Source organism: Cetorhinus maximus, chromosome 8 (genome assembly GCF_964194155.1).
Source record: "Cetorhinus maximus chromosome 8, sCetMax3.hap1.1, whole genome shotgun sequence".
NCBI lineage: Eukaryota > Metazoa > Chordata > Chondrichthyes > Lamniformes > Cetorhinidae > Cetorhinus > Cetorhinus maximus.
Genome location: NC_135886.1, coordinates 79,265,445 through 79,285,960, shown reverse-complemented (window position 1 = coordinate 79,285,960; position 20,516 = coordinate 79,265,445). Strand labels below are relative to the sequence as shown.

The window sequence follows — 20,516 nt, the reverse complement described above, 5'->3', positions numbered from 1 at the left end:
TTGACTGGATGGCTGGTGTGGATTAGATTGGTGGCAACAGCACGGGGTTTGATCCCCATTCTGCCCATTCTGACTGGGGTGGATTTGGGACCTGCCTCCTTGTCCTACCCTTGGTGGAGGCCTTGGCATTGTGGATTGGACCTGCTGGGAGGACAACTTGAAGAAGAATAAGAAGAAAGATTACTCCTTCACTGTCATGTGTGTGAAGCAGCATCCTGACTTTTCACAGTGCCCAGCTCTGCCAGACTAGCCCACCAGTCATTCTGAACATTTTTTACTTTTTGAAGACTGACTACTAGACCAGGCATATGATTTACACACCATGGGTTCATTTTGGAACCAAACTTGCATTAAGTGTATTATGAAAGGAATGCTGAACCTTTGACCTAACTGATTCTGATCATTCTAATGAAATATTCTGTCTGAAATGTCAAACTGTTTTGCTCTTTCAGATGCTGACATGTTTCCAGCATTTTCTGTTCTTTTACTAATTCTGATTTTGATTTCTTTTATTCCGATAGGCATTTACAATTGTTGCAGTATTTAATGCAATGACCTTTGCCCTGAAAATCACACCCATATCTGTAAAAGCCCTGTCTGAGGCATCTGTTGCAGTGGGCAGATTTAAGGTATAGCTTTAGAGTTACAATAAAATATAAATTTACAATACAAATGTTGAAGTGTATATATGATTCCTGAAATTTTTAAGTAGGCATAAAGCTAGTAGAATGACATTTATTGATTACAGATGATTGTCCCTTAATATTTTAGTAAGTCATTAACCCAAAGATGTCAGCAGGTCCAAGAACAAACTTTGTCTGTTTTTGTACATTTTTGTTTGCATGCTGTAACAAGCATATATAGTAGGAGAGGCCATCAATATAAGATAGTCTCCAAGAAATCAAATAGGGAATCTAAAAGAAATTTCTTTACTCGGAGAAAGATGAGAATGTGGAATTTGCTATCACAGGGAATCATTAAACTGAAAAGTATAGATGCATTTAAGAGTAGGCTAGATAAGCATATGAAGAAGGGAATAGAGGGTTATAGTGATTGGGTTAGGTGAGGAAAGACAGGAGGAATATCCCTTGATCAGATTCTGATATAGATTTGGTGGTTTCTGAGCTTGCTTTATTTGCCTTTTTGTACATTTATTGGCAAATTATAAGACAAAAACAGAGTGTGAATGTTCTTTCATCCTTGTGAGTACTTGACTTCCTCGGTTACTATATGGTGGTAAATGTTTAGTCAACAAATATACACACTTAAAGTATATTTGCATGTACTGTGTAAGTGTATGTAAGGTCTTTTTCCACAGAAACTACCAAATTTATACCAGAATCTGATCAGGGGATCTATGGCAGTGGGAGCTGGAGGTTTTACTTCAAAAAGCTCAGTCAGTATAGTAAACTCACTATCTCTCAGTGGAAAGCAGAGAGCTGAATAATAGCTGTGACAACATATCAGTGATTTAAACAACCATAACCTGTATTACTTTGTAGGAAAGTAAATTGAATAAGGGTGGGGAAAAATATCAAATTCCTAATTCAGTACTATAATATAATTATTACTCATTTCTCAGCTAATGACAAATGTTGTGATGCAATGGAACCTCAATTATCTATCAAGCAGCCTCCTCTTATTATTGTAGATAATGGAAGGTCTACTGTAAATGCCTGTTAAAGCGTGCAAGCATTTTTTTTACAAAAATTAGTGCATGTGGCTATAATGGTGATGTTGTAGCAAATCCGTGACTAGTCAGCAACTTCTTCTGGACAATAAGGCAATTAGAAATAAGGCTTTCATTGGTACAAAGTCAGTTTCAAAAGCCATTTTGTGGTTGAAAGCTCAGGTGCTGAAGATTAATGTGGTCACATGACACACATGACTAGGTAAATCTCTGATGTGTAAAAGTGAATCTGAATAGGAAGGACTGCCAACATCAGTTTGGCAAGCACCCAGCAGAATTTTGTATGAGTGAGTAAATTTGACCATGGCGCACAACAGTTTAAAATCCAACAAATTTGTCTTTCCATGGAAGAAAATCCCCCTTAAACAGTAAGTTAGAAAGGATCAGAAGCTTTGTGTATTAAACATTAGAATTACCATAATCTTAAACATTATAATGAGAGAACCACATCCACTGCAGTTTGTTAATTGTTGCCCATTCCTGTTTGTAATTGAACAAGTCTGCTAATTAGAGGCTGTAATTGTGTTTGCTTAATAGAATGTTGCAATTATGATTTTTCCCAAAACAAATAAGAAAGTCAGTATTGATAGGCAAGCCTCTACTTACTATGAACTGAAATTAGTATTATGCTTTAAATAGATGATATTAAACCACCAAACAATGAACCCCTTATAATAGCGTAGGGTATATAGTAAGGAATACTCATTGACGTAACTCTCGACTTTGTGTGATAGCGTAAGATAACATGGCATACACAGTACAGGCCATTCAGCCCAACTAGTCTGTGCTGGTGTTTATGCACCATAGAAGTCCCCTACCGTTCCATCTGCGTAATCTCAACATTTCAGCATATCTTCCTATTTCCTTTTCTGTCATTTACTCATCTGGTTTTCTTTTGAAAGCACCTAAATTATTTGCTTCAACCACTTACTGTGGAAGTGAATTCCACAATCTAACCACTCTCTAAGTAAAGAAATTTCTTCTTATTTCCCTATTGGATTTATGGCCCCTAGTTTTGAATTCTGCCATAAGTGGAAACATTTTCTTTACAGCTATCCTAGCTAACCCATTAGTAATTTTAAAAACCTGTTTCAGCCCTATTTTCTAATGAAAAGTGCCTCAGCCTGTTCAATCTTTCCCAATAGCTGAAAACTCTCAGTTCCAGTGCCATCCTTGTAAATCTTTTTTGCATTTTCCCCAGTGCTGCTATATGCTTTTTTACAGTATGGAGACCAGAACTGTGCACTGAAATCAAAGTGCAACCTGACCAGTCTAACATAACTTTATTACTTTTAAATTCTACAGCCCTAGAAATAAATCCCAGTGCTGTGTCAGCATAGGAAATAACAAGTCTGCAGCTCATTTTATATTTCTTCCAATCTTTATTTTCATTGACTTCAAGTATTGTTTCTCACTGAGAATGGTGCAGATAAAGTCAGTGTGAAAGTTTGGATTCAACACTGCAATAAGAACTTCCAAGAACAAACTATCAAGAAGAAAAGTGGGGAAAAACAATGAGCAACAAGGCTATGGTTCAATTTGAAAAAAGAAACTATAAATGCCATATAAAATGGCTTATACTGTCAAATACACACATAACTGCGAGATTCTTTTTGCTAGGAGAGATGTGAGAGGCTGATTTTAAACAATTCCAAATGAAGTGAATTTGTCCACCTTTCATCCATTTCATGATTGAGGCCAAACTATTAAATTGCTGTTGATCAACTCACATTTATATAGCACCTTTTAACATAGGAGGGTATCCCACTTTTTTTGGAAGTCTAAATCAAAGCAAGATTTTTTTTCTTTATTATTTCAAGGGTTGTGGGTGTCACTGGCAGGGCCAGTATTGTTGCTTATCCCTAATTGCCCTTGAACTGAGTAGCTTGCTAGGCTATTTCAGAGGGCAGTTAAGAGTCAGCCACATTGCTGTGGATCTGGAGTCACATGTAGGCCAGGCAGATTTCCTTCGTAAAGGCACATTAGTGAACTAGATGGGTTTTTACAACAATCGATGATAGCTGTCATGGTCACCATTGCTGAGACTAATCTTCCATTCCAGATTTTTTAATTGAATTTAAATTCCACCAGTTGCCAAGTAGAGATATGAACCCACAACCCAAGAGCATTAGCCTGGGTCTCTAGATTACTAGTCCAGTGACATTACCACTACCCCACAGTCTTCCCCGTCTCTCTTCTTCGCACCTTGAATTTTTTGGTGTTCCAGAAGTACTAAACCCAATATTTTGTAATATTTTAGGAACATTAGTTTATTACTTTTATCACAATTTATCTCCTCATCTCTTCAGCATTTATTTTTAATGGAAGAACTAGAAGTTGTAAGGAAAGAGCCCGATAGTCCACACAGTGCCATAGAGTTTCAGAACGCTAGCTTGGCATGGGAAAACAGCAGCACCTGCTCCTTAGAGTGGCAATCAAACTTAAACAAGGATGGAATAAAGAAGATAAAAGAAAATGAGAAAGTGCTGAACAAGAAAAGGAAGAATCTGTATGTTGAAGGTCACCCAGAGAGCTCACTTGCCGAACAAAATGATCACATGTTACTTGGCAATAAAATGCAATTTGACAGTGACAACGTACGTGTAAATGTATCATCTCCAAAGCTCAAACTTCAGAGTGTGTTGCACAACATCAACCTAACAGTGGAACAGGTATACTTATTAATGTTTTCATTATGTTGTGCATCAGGATTCTTGTTCTAAGTCTTTAATTAGGTCATTTTTGTGGGTTGCAGACTTTATTTCAAAGCAGAAATATAACTTTGCTAAATATACTTTTATGATAAATGCTTGTTCTTATCAGGGATACCATCACTGGGAATGGGACAATTATTTAACATCAGGTCAGATACAGCATGGCTGAATGCTAATTAAAACGCTCTTGGTAATCTTTCAATAATGTACCTTAATCCCAAAATTTATATAGTTGCTCCATCCATTATACCAATGTGATGGGAAATGGTAATACAAAATTTAGTGAATCATTGCAAAACCTGAATACATGACAAATGCTAGAAAATCTCCCTTGGTGTTGCTCATGAAAAATTAAATCATAATGCTATTTAATCAGGAAAGGAACATGATAACACACAACTAAAATTTATTATGCTTCTGTTAAGGTGGAGTTATGTCCTTTTAAGTCAACAATTGATCAGAGTTTAATTTTTATTTTATCAGAGGACATTGCCGATTGAAAAGTGCTCTAAATTTCAGGCTGCAGGTGGAGAGAACCTTGTCATTCAAGGACTGCTTTTGTTTGTCTTTGTGAAGATTTTTTAAAACTTTTGTAACACATTGTAGTATATTGGATATGATGTCTGGAGGATGATGGATTTACACCAGATGCGTATGTATTTCTAGATGAGCAAATCTCCAGTGGCATTGTTCAGAGTGACTTGGAGGCTACACTATTTTTAAATGGGGTGTTATGGCATGTAATACATTATGGGAATGACTGATTTATGGTTATTCAATATGTAAAAATGTATTTAATTGTTGAAGACTGAATTCTGGAATTTTTCATTGAAAATAATGCATACATGGCCTGGCTGACTTTAAACAATTCCAAATGAAATTAATTTGTCCACCTTTCATTTCATGATTGAGGCCAAACTATTAAATTGCTGTTAATCAACTTGGATTTATACAGCACCTTTTAACATAGGAAGGTATTCCACTTTTTTGGAAGTCTAAATCAAGGCAAGTTTTTTTTTCTTTATTCTTTCATGGGGTGTGTGCGTCACTGGACCTCCCTTCAGGTTGTGAACACTGAAATAAAAACATACCAAGATACTTGCATTGAATAAGGTTTTTAAACTGAAAGCTGTGAGGGATAGCTCTCCCCAGACTCAGTAAGTTAGGACATAGAATGGTAGTTAAAAGTTACTTTGGCCAGAATTTTACAGAGCTTTAGCAGGGACGTGCCCAACCTGAACTCGCATGAGAAGATGTCTCATCGCATACCCCAACCTCATGGCGCCCTCGCGTGATATTATGGTCGATGGGCATGCACGTGAGTTGGAAGCGCACCCGCCAACAATCAAAAGGGCAATTAAGCCCATTAAACATGCAATTGTCCTGAATTTTACATGGCCTGTGCACTTTTGCACTTGGTGCACAGGCCAATCTTCAAGGCAGCATTCACTTTTTTTCACCATTCTCAATCCAGGGCAGGATAAAAGGTCCGAATATGTTTGAGGTTTGATGATTCATGATTATTGCCACCAGTTGTTCATTGTGTCATTATAGATAGTTTGGGGAATTCTTTGTGTGCTGATATCCCTCCAACAATTCTGCAGCTCCCCGAGGCATCTTCACAGCAGTTGTCAGCCTTCAGGGAGTTCATGTGATACCACCCGCCCGCACCTTCACTTTCCTTGCCACCTGCCTTTCCTCCACCCCACCGCTGAGCACGTTTCATGCTGGCTGCAGTTAACTGGCCAGTCAGCATGAATTCACTCTCGGGAGCAGATTTCACATCCCCTTCCGGTCCTGCCACTCGCAATCCTGCGCCGAGTGTAAAATTCAGGCCTTTGTTTAATCCGACACTGTTGATTATTTTGTATTATAATAAAACAAGCTATACTGATTTAATTACGTGAGTTCAGTCATAGGTGGGGACATGTGCAGAGACCTGATAGCCAGTTCATATATCGGCAGGATTGTGTGCGGCGGGGTGGTATGCATATAGTTACATCCCTTGAGCTCTGCTATTATATATAAAGATATTGGGCAGTATCAACCAACTTCAGCATAAAACGAATATCGGATCCAATTATGAGATTATTTGTCATCACTGAACATTAGAATGTACAGCAAACCCAATAACACAGTACTTCAGAAGCTATACTACCTGGCTGTTGGAAAGGAAACCAGCAAACCATTGCAATTTCTATGCTGAATCTGTTTTCTTTCACAATTCTAACAAATGGATTATTTGTGTCTCTTGTTACCACTTTTTTTTACCTCTATGGGAGATACATTGGCCTAGCTTAACTGTTGAAGTTTCTTTGATGTTCAATTTACTTAAATGCTTCAAAAGAGTTGTGACAGCTGTCGCTCCATGGATTTAAATAGCTGGCAATTCAAAGGAGAACTGTCATTCAATCAAACAGCATTATTTATGTTTGAATTCTGTAGTGTGATTCCTCTTTAAAGCCTATAACCTTGAGATAGGTTATTACGTTCGAAGCACTTGAATCAATTTAGGCTGTGGACGTGGAAAGTTCGAAGCATTTGAATCAATTTAGGCTGTGGATGTGAAAATTAATTGCAGTTAATTTTATATGGCGACTGAATTTGAAATGATAATCACCAAGCCGAAACAAGACAAGAATACTGACATTTTGTTATATAATTGATAATAGATTCCTTCCTTAGTATATGAAATCAATGATGAAAAGCAGAATCTGCTGTTTATGCAGGATTTTTTTAAGTACATAACTTTTCATTCATAAATTGCTTATCATGATTGAGAAAGATAATGCTTGTTCACTTAATTGGTGATTTTCAAAGAAGCAGTGGAGTTTCTAGTGATTGATGGGAGGACAGGTCTATCATTAATGCAAGTATTTAGTTAGCCTGAATTGTAGTGATCTTTTCTTCCCCACTGAATATATCAAGAGACACACATTTTATTATTTTATATATCTCCACCAGGTTGCCTGTTAAGTCTGCACTGCCCTGAGGTAAAGACTCAGGTCTTTAAGCCTATCTGAGAAATTATGGCTCTTTTAAGCTAGGAATCGTTCTTGTAGCTCATCTCTGGACCTTTTCTAAGGACATTACAGGCTATAATTGTTTCCTTAGTCCCATTTGTAGCTGTGCTCTGGAGGCCTTTCACAATTACCAATTGTGGGCCACACTGCCAGCCACTTCCTGCACAGGCAATGTAGCATTAATGCTGAAGAATGATGCTGTAGATGTGTACCCTAAGTGCACCGGAACATTATGAATGCACGTTTTCCTGATGCTACGAAGTCTAACTGGCTGATGTAGTGTCAGATTTTCAAACTTGCATCAGAGGCGCTGTCTATGCATGCATTAATTACTTGAGAAATGTGTAGAAAGGCAAGGAGGACCTTGAACTAGGGCTATTTAAAGGACCACTCAACAAATCGCAGAAGAGGCGCTTTTCGTTTGCATGTGCTTAGACAGAGTTGTTGGAAAAACTGAGGAGTGTAGTTGGTGGTGTTTTGTGGCAGTTGGTGATCACAGTCAGGGAGGACAGTGGAGTACCAGTGGCAGTTGTTGCAGTATGTTTTGGTCTGCAAAATGACTGGCAAATGCAAAAGTTGCAACAGAGAGTGGAAGCTCTGCGAGAAGGGAGGAGGAGGGCTCTCCAATGAAGACCCTACCTACCATGGGTCATCTGAGAGCAGTACTCCTACATTCACATGAGCCAGCAGCAACGCATGAGGAGGCTCAGATTTCCCAAGTAGGTTGTTATGGAGCTGTGCAACCTCTTTCATCCTCGCACTAGGGAGAGGATGATTCTCCCAATGGCCTTGATGGTCTGAGCTTTTATGTCTTTAATAGTAGTGGGAGACATAGCGAATATCTCACAATTTGGTGTTCATCACAGTTTTTGAAAGGTGAAGAAAGCCATATCAGCAAAGTGAGGGGACTCCTTCCTTTTCTCCCTAATGAAGCAAGAGCAAATGAAAGGGCACATGGTTTTGCCAGGATAGCGAGGTTGATTCCCAGTATTGTAGGGCATCATTGACTGTATGGACATGCTTCTGTAGGGTACCTCATGTCAACAAGGAGAAGCACAGAAACCGTACAGGCAACCACTCCGTAAATATGCAATTGGTGTGCAACCAAACCAAGAAGTGCGCCTTGGTGAATGCCTGATATCCAGGCAGCGGCTGTGATGCCCTTTTTTTATTTGTTTTTGGAATGTGAGCATCATTGGCAAAGCCAGCATTTATGTCCATCCCTAATTGCCCTTGAGAAAGTGGTGGTGAGCTGCTGCCTTGAACCACTGCAGTTCATGAGGCATAGGTACACTCATAGTACCGTTAGGATGGGAGTTTCAGGATTTTGACCCAGTGACAGTGAAGTAATGGCTATATAGTTCCAAGTCAGGATGGTGTGTGACTTGGAGGGAAACTTGCATGTGGGGATAATCCTATGCATCTGCTGCCTCTGTCCTTCTCGGTGGTAGAGGTCATGGATTTGGAAGGTGCTGCCTAAGGAGCCTTGGTGAGTTGCAGCGGTGCATTTGTAGATGGTACACACTGTACACCAGTGGTGGAGGGAGTAAATGTTTATGGTTGTGGATGGGGAGATTTGTCTTGGGTAGTGTTGGGTTTCTTTAGTTTGAGCTGCGCTTATCTGGGCAAAAGGAGAGTATTCCATCACACTCTTGACTTGTGCCTTGTAGATGGTGGACAGGATTTGGAGAGTCAGGAGGTGAGTAACTTGATGCAGAATTCTCCCTCTGATCAGCCTCTGATCTGTTCTTGTAACCAGAGTATTTATATGATTGGTCCAGTTAAGTTTCTGATCAGTTGGTGTTGATATTGGGGGATTCAACAATGGTAATGCAATTAAATATCGAGAAGCGATAGTTAGATTCTCTCTTGTTGGAAATGGTGATTGCCTGGCATGTGTGCATTGTGAATGCTACTTGCCACTTATCAGCCCAAGCCTGACTGTTATCAAGAATCTGCTGTATGTGCACACAGAAAGCTTCAGTATCTGAGTAGTTACTAATGGTACTGAAGACTAATTTGCTAGAGTTTTTTGAAGATGTGACAAACAAAGTGGATAATGGGGATCCTGTAGATATAGTATACCTGGACTTCCAGAAGGCCTTTGATAAGGTGCCGCACAAAAGATTAATACAAGATAAGATCATACGGAGTCAGGGGTAATATATTAGCTTGGATAGGGGATTGGCTAACCAACAGAAAGCAGAGAGTCGGGATAAATGGGTCTTTTCTTGGATGGCAAGCTGTAACCAGTGAGGTGCCACAGGGTTCGGCCCTTGGGCCCCAACTATTTACAATCTATATTAATGACTTGGATTCAGGGATAGAAGGTACTATAGCTAAATTTACAGATGACACCAAAATAGGTGGGAAAGTAAGTTGCAATGAAGAAATAAGAAATTTACAAATGGATATGGACAGGTTAGGTGAATGGGCCAAAATTTGACAGATGGAGTCTAACATGGATAAGTGTGAGGTTATCCATTTTGGTCAGAAGAATGAAAAGGCAACTTATTACTTAAATGGAGAGAAACTTCAGAATGCTTCAGTGCAGAGGGATCTGGGTGTCCTCGTGCATGAATTGCTGAAAGCTAGTATGCAGGTACAGCAGGTAATAAGGAAGGCAAATAGAATTTTGGCATTTATTGCTAAAGGAATAAAGTGTTGTTGCAACTGTAAAAGGCGTTGGTGAGACCGCACTTGGAGTACTGTGCACAGTTTTGGTCTCCTTACTTGAGGAAGGATGTAGTTGCATTGGAGGCGGTTCAGAGGAGATTCATTAGATTGATTCCAGAGATGCGGGGCTTTCTTATGAGGAGAGATTGAGCAGTTTAGGCCTACACTCGCTAGAGTTTAGAAGGATGAGAAGAGATCTAATTGAGGTAGAGAAGATTCTAAAGGGGATAGACAAAGTAGACGTGAAGCGGATGTTTCCCCTTGTGGGGCATTCTAGAATGAGAGGCCATAGTTTTAGGCTAAGGGGTGGTAGATTTAAATGAGAGATGAGGAGGAATTACTTTTCTCAAAGGGTCGTGAATCTGTGGAATTCACTGCCTCAGAGTGCAGTGGATGCTGGGACACTGAATAAATTTAAGTAGGAGATAGACAGCTTTTTAATTAGTAACGGGTTGAAAGGTTATAGGGAGAGGGCAGGAAATTGGAGTTGAGCCGAAATTAGATCAGCCATGATCGTATTGAATGGCGAGGCAGGCTGGAGGGGCTGAATTGCCTACTCCTGCTCCTAGTTCTTATGTAAGACTGTGTAATTATCAGTGAACATCCATACTTCTGACCTTACGACAGAGTGAAAGTCATTGATGAAGCAGCTGAGGTTGGTTGGGCCTAGGACACTAACCTGAGCAATGCAGCAATGTCCTGGTGCTGACATGATTGACCTCCAACAAGCACAAATATCTTCCTTTATGCTAAGTATGAAATGGAGAGATTTCCCTCTTATTCCTGTGTTCAGTTTTGCTAGACTCCTTGATGCCACACTCAATCAATGATGTCAAGGCCATCCACTCTCACCTTACCTCAGGAATTCAACTCTTTTGTCTATTTTTGGACCAAGGTTATAATGAGGTCTGGAGGTGTGGCCCTGTCAGAAACATAACTAAACACTGTTGAGCAGATTGTTGATGTGTAAGTGCTGCTTAATAGCACTGTTGATGACACCTTCCATTATTTTGCTGCTATAATCAGCCCTATCGATTGTCATCAGGCCTCAGGGCTGGCTGTTTGGGGTCAAGTGCTACCCCCTCTACACACGGTTGATGACCCCCTTCCACTATCCCACCATGCAAGCAGTGTGGGCCTACAATGAAAGCCAGGGAGCCATCTATAATATCGAGGAGCAGACAATTGGTCTTCTGAAAGAGTATTTCCTCTTAGATGTCTTGGGTGGGTCTTTAGAGTAGAGGCCAGAGGGAGACTCGGAGTTTGTCACGGTGTGCTGCTTCCTCAACAACATGGCCATTATGAGGGCACAGCCATTACCTCCTGCCATTCAGAGGCCACCGCTGGAGAAGAGGAAGAGCAATAGGAGGTGGAACTAAACGAGGAGGAAGCAAAATGGATTCCATGCAACTGCAGCAAGAGAAAGCAGATTGAAGGGCTCAGCTTCACTTGAAACGTTATTTCAAACTTCCCCATGGCAAAATGGACCCTGCCCACCCTCCCCCCTCCTCAATCATTGCCCAACCTGGTGCCTGTGCCCTATGAATTGAAACCTATTTCTCCCACGCCAATCCTTGAGCTATGTCTCTGATCTTATTTACCTAATGCTCTCAGCTGCAGAGAACCATATCTATCCCTCTCACTATACTATCCCCTACTACACCTATATTCCTTCTTATTTCCTGCACTTGAATGGCACCCTGCACCATGGTGTTGTGGTCAGTTTGCTTATCCTCCCTACAGTCCTGGCACTCTTCCACACAAGCTGCAAAAATATTGCATCTGTTGAACAATTGCAAGGGCTGAGACTCCTACATCACTACCTTCTGGATCCTCATACCTGCCTCTCTTGCAGTCACACCCTCCTGTCTCTGATCATTGACCAGATCTGAAGTACCTAGTCCAGGAGGAACAAAGCATCCAGGTAACTTTTCCCCCTCCCTGATGCATCACAGTATCCAAAGCATGGACTTTAGCTCCTCAGCTCTGAGCCAAAATTCCCTAAGCTGCAGACACTGCAGACGTGGTTCCCTTGGATCAAATAGGTTTTCACCTACCTCCATATGCTGCAGCTGCAACACATCACCTGCCCTGCCATGTTTATTGTGTTTCATTTAACTAATTAGGTTTCAAATTTAGAAATATCACTCAACAATTATTTGTCATTATATTATGGAGTCTAGTTAGTGACACTATAAATTTAATACAAAATTGATATCTCTCCAATACCAGTTTAAACTACTGACCCAACTTAGAGGAAAAAACTTAAAACTCAGAAACCAATATCCTGCTTGCTCACCTAATCAATGCCTCTGGGCTTCAGCTCTCAGGTCTCACTATCTCTGGCTCCCTCTCTTGGACCACTCCTTTTTTGAACAGCACCTCTTCCTACACCTACCAAACTCCCAGAGTTAAGCACTCTGTACTCAGTTAAGCTCCATCTTGCTACTTACTTCACACATCTTCAAAACCTCCTGCATTTATACTAGCTGAAATTCCAGAGACCTGAGTCAGGCCCTGCTGGCTAGAACGCCAGTTCTAACCAGCTATCTAAGTAACTAACTATAGCTGTGTCTCATTTGTTTATCAATGGCTAAGACTGAAAGAAACTGCAATTTATTGTTATAGTTAAGTTAAATGCTAAATGCAAACTTGACTAGATTTTAGAAAGGGATCAACCTTTAAAATTCCTCACTTTGCAAATTCCCAGAATTAAGCCATCTGTTTCTCTGCGCTCAGTCAAGCTCCACTTTCGCACTACTCCCCTGTTAGCCTGCCTACCCTGTTGAGCACTGAGATCCGCACCCACAATGGCAGCAGTCTGCGCCTGCATGGCACCTGCCTCATCCTGCATGGCAGCACCCATGGATTTCATGGCCCCCTTCTGAGCTTTGCTGCAGCACTGCGACTTTGAGAGGATTTCCTCTGTGCTGCAGTGAATCTGAGACAGTGGCCACCAGATGCATCCTCATGGGTCAGTCAGTACTCTTATGATGTCAGCCATCACTGCCACAGTGGAAAGGATGGGCTGCAAGCTCTGCGTGATGCCGACTGAAACCAAACTCCTCTGTAACCTTAGACAGAGACAGGAGCGTCAATGCCCCAAGCATGTACATGTGCAATCTAATCAGCATCCTCTTGTAGGCCATCCCACTGAAGTGTTCATCTGAGTCCCTGGCAGCAGAGCTTGTCTGTGATCTTGCCTCTGGAGAACTGGCGCATGAGCTACCCTCCCTGGCTGTAGCCCACTCGTGCCCAGTGACTCACGATGTACTGACCATGACTCGGTACTACCCTCAAAGGTACTTCAGTATCTGAGCTGGTGATTTTGTATGTAAGCTCAAGTGACAAATCATTGTCACCACTTTCATGGGTAACTTCTTTCTCCTACCTATACTGAGGGTGTCCAGACAACAACTGTTCTGTATCTGAAAGCACACAAGCAGAGGGGAAAGTTTGGAGTGAGGGAAGGCAGGTGAGGAAAGCAGGAGTTCCATTGTTACAACATATACAGTTTGATGCCACATCCCAGGACGAGAATGAGGGTGATGAGTTAGTTGCAAAGGGGCTTAAGACTGTCTCTAACCGTCGTCCTGAACAGCCTCTACTGCGCTTGATGACCTGGGCTGTGTTGCCTCTAACTCTATGATGTGTTCCACCATGTCCTTGAGGAGCCGCAGGGGATGAATTCTTCCCTTCCAATCTTCTGCATTTCTATTGTGTTATGGTGAACCTTCTCCTGGAAGAGAGGGTGCAGAGTGTCAGCGGATGAGTGGCACTGTGCTTGGGCACTGTGTCTGTCAGAGCTGAATAGTTCAAGGTGTATGGAGCCAGCGAGAGGTGGGTGTGTGGCAGCATTGGTAGATGTGTATGGAGGAGGTGCAGTGTGTCAATGTTAGGCTTGACTCTTTAGTGCCAGGGAGTGCTACCGGTTAAGTGATGCGGCTGAGATGCATCGAACAGAGTGAGAGTTTGTTGATGTGGTAGTGATAACATTCACTCAACTTGATCACCTGCTTGAGACAGTATCTGCTACTGCGCAGCATGTGGAGCACAGAGTTTTTGTATAAGGAGCACTTCATAAACAGAGTGCTAAATTCGAGAATTTGTTGCAAGCGGGAATTTGTTACAAAGGGAAGTGTCTTTTAGTCTTTTCATTTTACCTTCAGTAGCTGGTGAGTGTTGTTCTTATGCCTTTAAACTAGGAAACTGTAATGTATCTTTACAGAAATGAGTAACTAATCAACAAATGAAATGGGTAAATAATTGAGGTTGACAGGTATAACAGGGCAGGTGGCGTGTCATAACTGCAACACATGGGAGTTTGTGGAGAACACTGCAGTCCTGGACAGCCATACCTGCAGTGAGTGTCTGTAACTCGAGCAACTTCAGCTCAGAGTTAATAAATTTTGGGTCATCTGGACTCTCCACAGGTGCTGCTAGACCAGCTGTGTTTTTTTCAGCATTTTCTGTTGTTATTTCAGATTTCCAGCATCTGCAGTACTTTGCTTTGAATTCAGCTCAGAATTGTTGAGCTGGAGTCTGAGCTGCAGACATTGCGGGGCATCAGGAAGGTGAAGAGTTACCTGGATACTGTTAGTATATAATAGGTTCTGTTGATGGATGTTAAATAACTAGTAGTTTAAGGTAATAAAGTGAACAGGTGTTGGGTATGAATTAGTTAATTATACTTATTTGTGTATATAATGAAGAGTCAGCCAGCACTGGGGGAGGGTGTTGAACCAGAGAAGTAAGCTGTGTAGTGAGCAATAAACAGTCTCTACCAAAGCATCCCAGTCTCAGTATTTTCTCCACAACCAGGCTTGGGACCTGCTCTGACATTGGCAGCAGAATATGGTTGCCTGAAAGTGAAGATTGTAGACTAAGATTTACTTCTAGACAGAAGGTTAGAATTGGAGGCTTATTTTTGAGAGAAGACTGTAATTGGAGACTCTTTGAAAAAAGATGACAGAAACCAGGTATAAGGCGACAAGATATGATTTTCCACTACTGATTTGTGAAATGGGACCTTATGATAATGGAAAAATGAAGTAGATATGTGGACATGAGTTATATCCCTACCAAGGAGAAAACAAGGTATGGCCTTGGCATTGTCATTTCCCAACAAAAGTAACATCAGAGGTAAAGTATTTTGTGAGCTGGATGCCTGTCTTTTGGACACTGATGGATCTTCTATTAAATTTCATGGATAAAATTTGTATGAGAGATGATGTATTGAATGCCTATGAGGCTTGGTTGGACTTTAATAAATTTAGAAAAATGGATGATTCTTCCATAGAAGAATACATAATGGAATTTAACTGACTGTATACAAGATTGCAGTGATTCCACTTGGAAATTCCTAAATCAGGACTTGCCTTTGAATTGCCCCTGGACCATGACCCCACCACTGAACATCAAGCCATTGTTTCCAGGACTGTCACTGACCTCATCTCCTCTGGAGATCTTCCCTCCACAGCTTCCAACCTCATAGTCTCCCAACCTTTCTACAACCTACCCAAAATCCACAAACAGGACTGTCTCGGCACACCGATCATGTCAGCCTGTTCCTGCCCCACGGAACTCATTTCTTGCTATCTTGACTCCATTCTCTCTCCCCTTGTCCAGTCTCTTTCCACCTACATCCGTGATTCCCCTGACACCCTACATCATATCAACAATTTCCAGTTCCCTGGCCCCAACCGCCTCCTCTTCACTATGGACGTCCAATCTCTCTACACCTCCATCCCCCACCGGGATGGTCCAAGGGCTTTCCGCTTCTTCCTCGAACAGAGGCCCGAACAATCCCCATCCACCACTACTCTCCTCCATCTGGCTGAACTTGTTCTCTCACTGAACAATTTCTCCTTAAACTCATCTCACTTCCTCCAAATAAAAGTTGTGGCTATGGGTACCCGCACGGGGCCCAGTTATGCCTGTCTCTTTATGGGGTATGTGGAACATTCCTTGTTCCAGTCCTACTCAGGCCCCCTCCCACAACTCTTTCTCCGGTACATCGATGACTGCTTTGGTGCTGCTTCATGCTCTCGTCTGGACCTGGAAAAAGTTATTAATTTTGCTTCCAATTTCCACCCCTCCATCATTTTCACATGGTCCATCACTGACACTTCCCTTCCCTTCCTTGACCTCTCTGTCTCAATTTCTGGTGATAGACTGTCCACCAATATTCATTACAAGCCTACCGACTCCCACAGCTACGTCGACTACAGCTCCTCACACCCCGCTTCCTGTAAGGACTCCATCCCATTCTCTCAGTTCCTTCGCCTCCGTCGCATCTGTTCTGATGATGCCACTTTCAAAAACAGTTCCTCTGACATGTCTTCCTTCTTCCTTAACCAAGGTTTTCCACCCACGGTGGTTGACAGGGCCCTCAACTGTGTCCAGCCCATCTCCCGCGCATCCGCCCTCACACCTTTCTCTCCCTCCCAGAACCATGATAGGATCCCCCTTGTCCTCACTTATCACCCCACCAGCCTCCGCATTCAAATGATCATCCTCCGTCATTTCCGCCAACTCCAGCATGATGCCACCACCAAACCCATCTTCCCTTCGCCCCCCCTGGCGGCATTCCGCAGGGATCGTTCCCTCCGGGACACCTTGGTCCACTCCTCCATCACCCCCTACACCTCAACCCCCTCCCACAGCACCTTCCCATGCAACCGTAGAAGGTGCAACACCTGCCCCTTTACTTCACCCCCTCCTCACCGTCCAAGGGCCCAAACACTCCTTTCAAGTGAAGCAGCATTTCACTTGCACTTCCCTCAATTTTAGTCTACTGCGTTCACTGCTCCCAATGCGGTCTCCTCTACATTGGAGAGACCAAACGCAGACTGGGTGACCGCTTTGCGGAACACCTTCGGTCTGTCAGCAAGCATGATCCAGATCTCCCTGTCGCTTGCCATTTCAACACACCATCCTGCTCTCATGCCCACATGTCCATCCTTGGCCTGCTGCAATGTTCCAGTGAAGCTCAACGCAAACTGGAGGAACAGCACCTCATCTTCCGACTAGGCACTTTACAGTCTTCTGGACTTAATATTGAGTTCAACAACTTCAGATCATGAACTCTCTCCTCCAACCCCACCCCCTTTCTGATTCCCCCCCTTTCCCAATAATTTATAATTTCTTTTCCCACCTATTTCCATTATTTTTAAATGTACTTCCACCCATTGTTTTATCTCTACCTTTTAGCCTATTTCGATCCCTTCCCCCCCACCCCACCCCCACTAGGGCTATCTGTCACTTGCTCGTCCTGCTTTCTACCCTTAATGTCATAATTAGCACATTCCTTAGCTAATAGCACCACCGTCAACACCCCTTTGTCCTTTTGTCTATGACATCTTTGGCAATCTCTTCTTTGCCTCCACTTATCACTGGCCCTCCCTCCAGCTCTACCTGTCCCACCCCCCTCAACCAGCTTCTATTCCACCTCATTTCTATATTTCTTAGTTCTGATGAAGAGTCATACAGACTCGAAACGTTAACTGTATTCCTCTCCGCAAGTTTTTCCAGCTTTTTTTTTGTTGCCTTTGAATTATTGGACTGTGCTAGGATATCAAATATGGATAGGATCTTGGTTTTAACCAGAGTTAAATTCAAAGAGAGAGAAATGCTTTTGGATCAAGTGTCCGAAGCCTTACAAAAATTTTGGGAAAGATTCACTTCCGGCTGCAAATGGGCTTTTTGGCAGTGACACCAAAGATGGAGGATACGATGCTAACAGCATTTCGGGACCATTCGAATATAGAGCCCAAACGTCTGTACGAAAGAAGAATTACAAACAAAAAGTACAAGGACAGGGACCCTTTGGGGAGCTATAACAGGTGGCGGGAGTTGGGCAATTATGGGAGGATGAACTCCAGGAATAATCAAAGGATTCAGATGTATCATTATATGTTGAATTGACCAAAAATGAAAAACAGGGCTTTTGAGACAACACATGACATGGATGATATGAAAGGCAAGGAGGATGATACTGACAAATCAGAAGGAATTGTATTGGTCACCAGAAGCTTCAATCTGGTCATGAGCATCCTAGTCAGGCTTGTTCAATTGCGCAGTTCTAGATAGTGGGTGTAATTCCACAGTATGCGGAGTGGACTGGCTAAATTGTTACATGGATTCTTTAAGTAAGGAAGACTGAAGTAAAGTCAAAGAATATGACAGTTGTACCTGTTTTAGGTTCGGTGATAGTAACACATTGAAATCACTATAAAGAATAGTAATTCTGTGTAAAATAGCGAGGGTAAATCACTATCAGTACTGATGTTGTATCGAGTCAAATACCTTTACTATTAAGTAAGCCTTCAATGAAAAAGGCCCAAATGAAGTTGGACATGGAGCATGATGAAGCATTTTTGTCTTTGGGAGATCTGTAGATTTGCATTTTACACAGTTGGGACATTATTGTATTTCTTTTAAGGCCCGTCATCTCTAGACAGAATGTTAAAGAGGTATTAATGGCAGCTGGGGATAGGGATTTAAAGGAGAAGAAGCAAATTATTACGGAATTACATCGACCATTTGCACATCCCTCTAGCCATAGGTTGAAGATTATGTTAAAGAGAAAAAAGTAATTATCGATAAGATAATGGAAGGATGGATAGGAATGGGGCTGGGAGCACCAGCTAAATTCTTAACAAATAATGGAGGAGAATTTAACAATGATGAATTCAGGAGCATGTGTGAAAATTTAAATATTGTATCAATGCATTCGGCAGCAGAAAGTCCTTTAAGCAATAGGATATGTGAAAGGAATCATGCCTTTATTGACGAAATGCTCTGAAAAATATTAGTTGGCTAACTGAATTGTAAATTGAAAACTGCCCTAGGGTGGGCAGTACATGCAAACAACACGCTTCAGATGGTTGAGGGCTATGCCCCTATCAATTAGTTTATGGCAGGAATCCAAAGATACCTTCAATAACATGGGACCATCTCCCATTTTTGCAGAACATTTGAAAACCATGCATGCAGGGAGGAAAGCGTTTATTAATGCAAGTTTCAGGAAAAAATCAGGAAAGCTTTGAGGTATTGAATCAGGCCGTCAGAAATTAAGTTTAAGCCCAGGGACATGGTGTGTTATAAAAGAGAACGGGAGAAAGAATGGAGAGGCCCAGGAAAAGTTATAGGCACTGATGGCAAAATGTTAATCTTGCAACATGGTAACCAAACTGTGAGAGTACATTTCATGAGGCTTACTGGTAGTGATTATACGCTGATGGAACCTGAAGAGATAATGGAAAGTGAAGATGCACCATGCACTTAGCACACGTATATGCCAAACCTGTATGAACACAGATTGTGGCAGATAACAGGCTAATTGCGAGTAGAGCGAGTGATAGTGAAGATCAGGATAGGGCCTTTTGTCACAAAGATCAACTACCAAAAGTTGGAGCTAGGGTGGCAAATATGCCAGAAGGGGCTAATGAGTGGAGGAAAGCCACCAAAGTAGGAAGGGCAGGAAAGACCACAGGGAAATACGAAAACTGGCTGAACGTACAAGACAAGGGGCAGGACATCAGATCTATGGATTGGCAGAAGGAAATAAAAATGTAGAAAGCAAGGAAATGTAATGTAAGTTCGGACAGTAGGCCGAATGGTGCTCCCAAGCCAAGGAAAAGGACAAGAACTTGTGAAAGTGAGTCTAGTCGCAGGAGGGATAGGCCGAGTAGTTGTAGCCTAGATAGGGGCAGGAAATCTAGTAGGGGCGTAGATTAACAAGCCAAGGACCAAACAGGCGAGGGGTGACATAAGAAGCAGAAGTCCCTATGCTAGAAAAGTTCTAGTGGCTACTAACAAGTTAGATGGGTAAATTGGTAAAGGAGGCAAAACAAAAAGAACTTGACAGTTGGAGAGAGTTTACCGTTTATGCGAAGGTGCCAGACAAAGGACAACCAGCGTTGTACAGCGAAAGTACTTCTCGATAGTAAGTATAAAGCAAAGGCAGACTTGAAGCACAGGGATTTGAAGAACAACTGGGTGACCAACAGCAGGAAAAGTAAGTTTGAGAATTTTCCCAGCACTTTTTAGTGACATACTCATGGGAATGTAAATCCATTTACTTTGCAAACATGCTGCTTTGAAGTCAACAATTTTAAAGAGAAGTATTCTTAAAGCTTCCAAAAGAAGCTGGAGATACAGAGGGGAAATTATGGAAGCTAAAGAAGTGTATTTACAGGCTAAACAATGCATCCAAGGCATAGTATATTTCAGTTAGGTCCATCCTACTAAAAACTGCTTCAGCTAAAAGCAGATCCAGCAATGTTTTTTGTATTGGTACGAGGAAGGAAAACTAGCAAGCATTTTCTTAATGCACGGTGATGATTTCTTGTGGGGGGAACCTGTGACATTTGAGAAATTTGTGATAGATAAAATTATAAAGGAATTCAA

General features: G+C 41.8%; 1 protein-coding gene across 1 annotated transcript in view; it reads left to right on the top strand.

Annotated features, from left to right (window-relative positions):
* The window catches only part of LOC144683753 (ATP-binding cassette sub-family C member 5-like), a 225,188-nt gene that overhangs the window by 113,444 nt on the left and 91,228 nt on the right, over positions 1–20,516 (top strand). The window contains exons 11-12 of the mRNA XM_078547108.1: positions 522–629; positions 4,000–4,362. Of these exons, the coding sequence (XP_078403234.1) occupies positions 522–629; positions 4,000–4,362 (471 nt within the window). The remainder of the gene's footprint in view (positions 1–521; positions 630–3,999; positions 4,363–20,516) is intronic.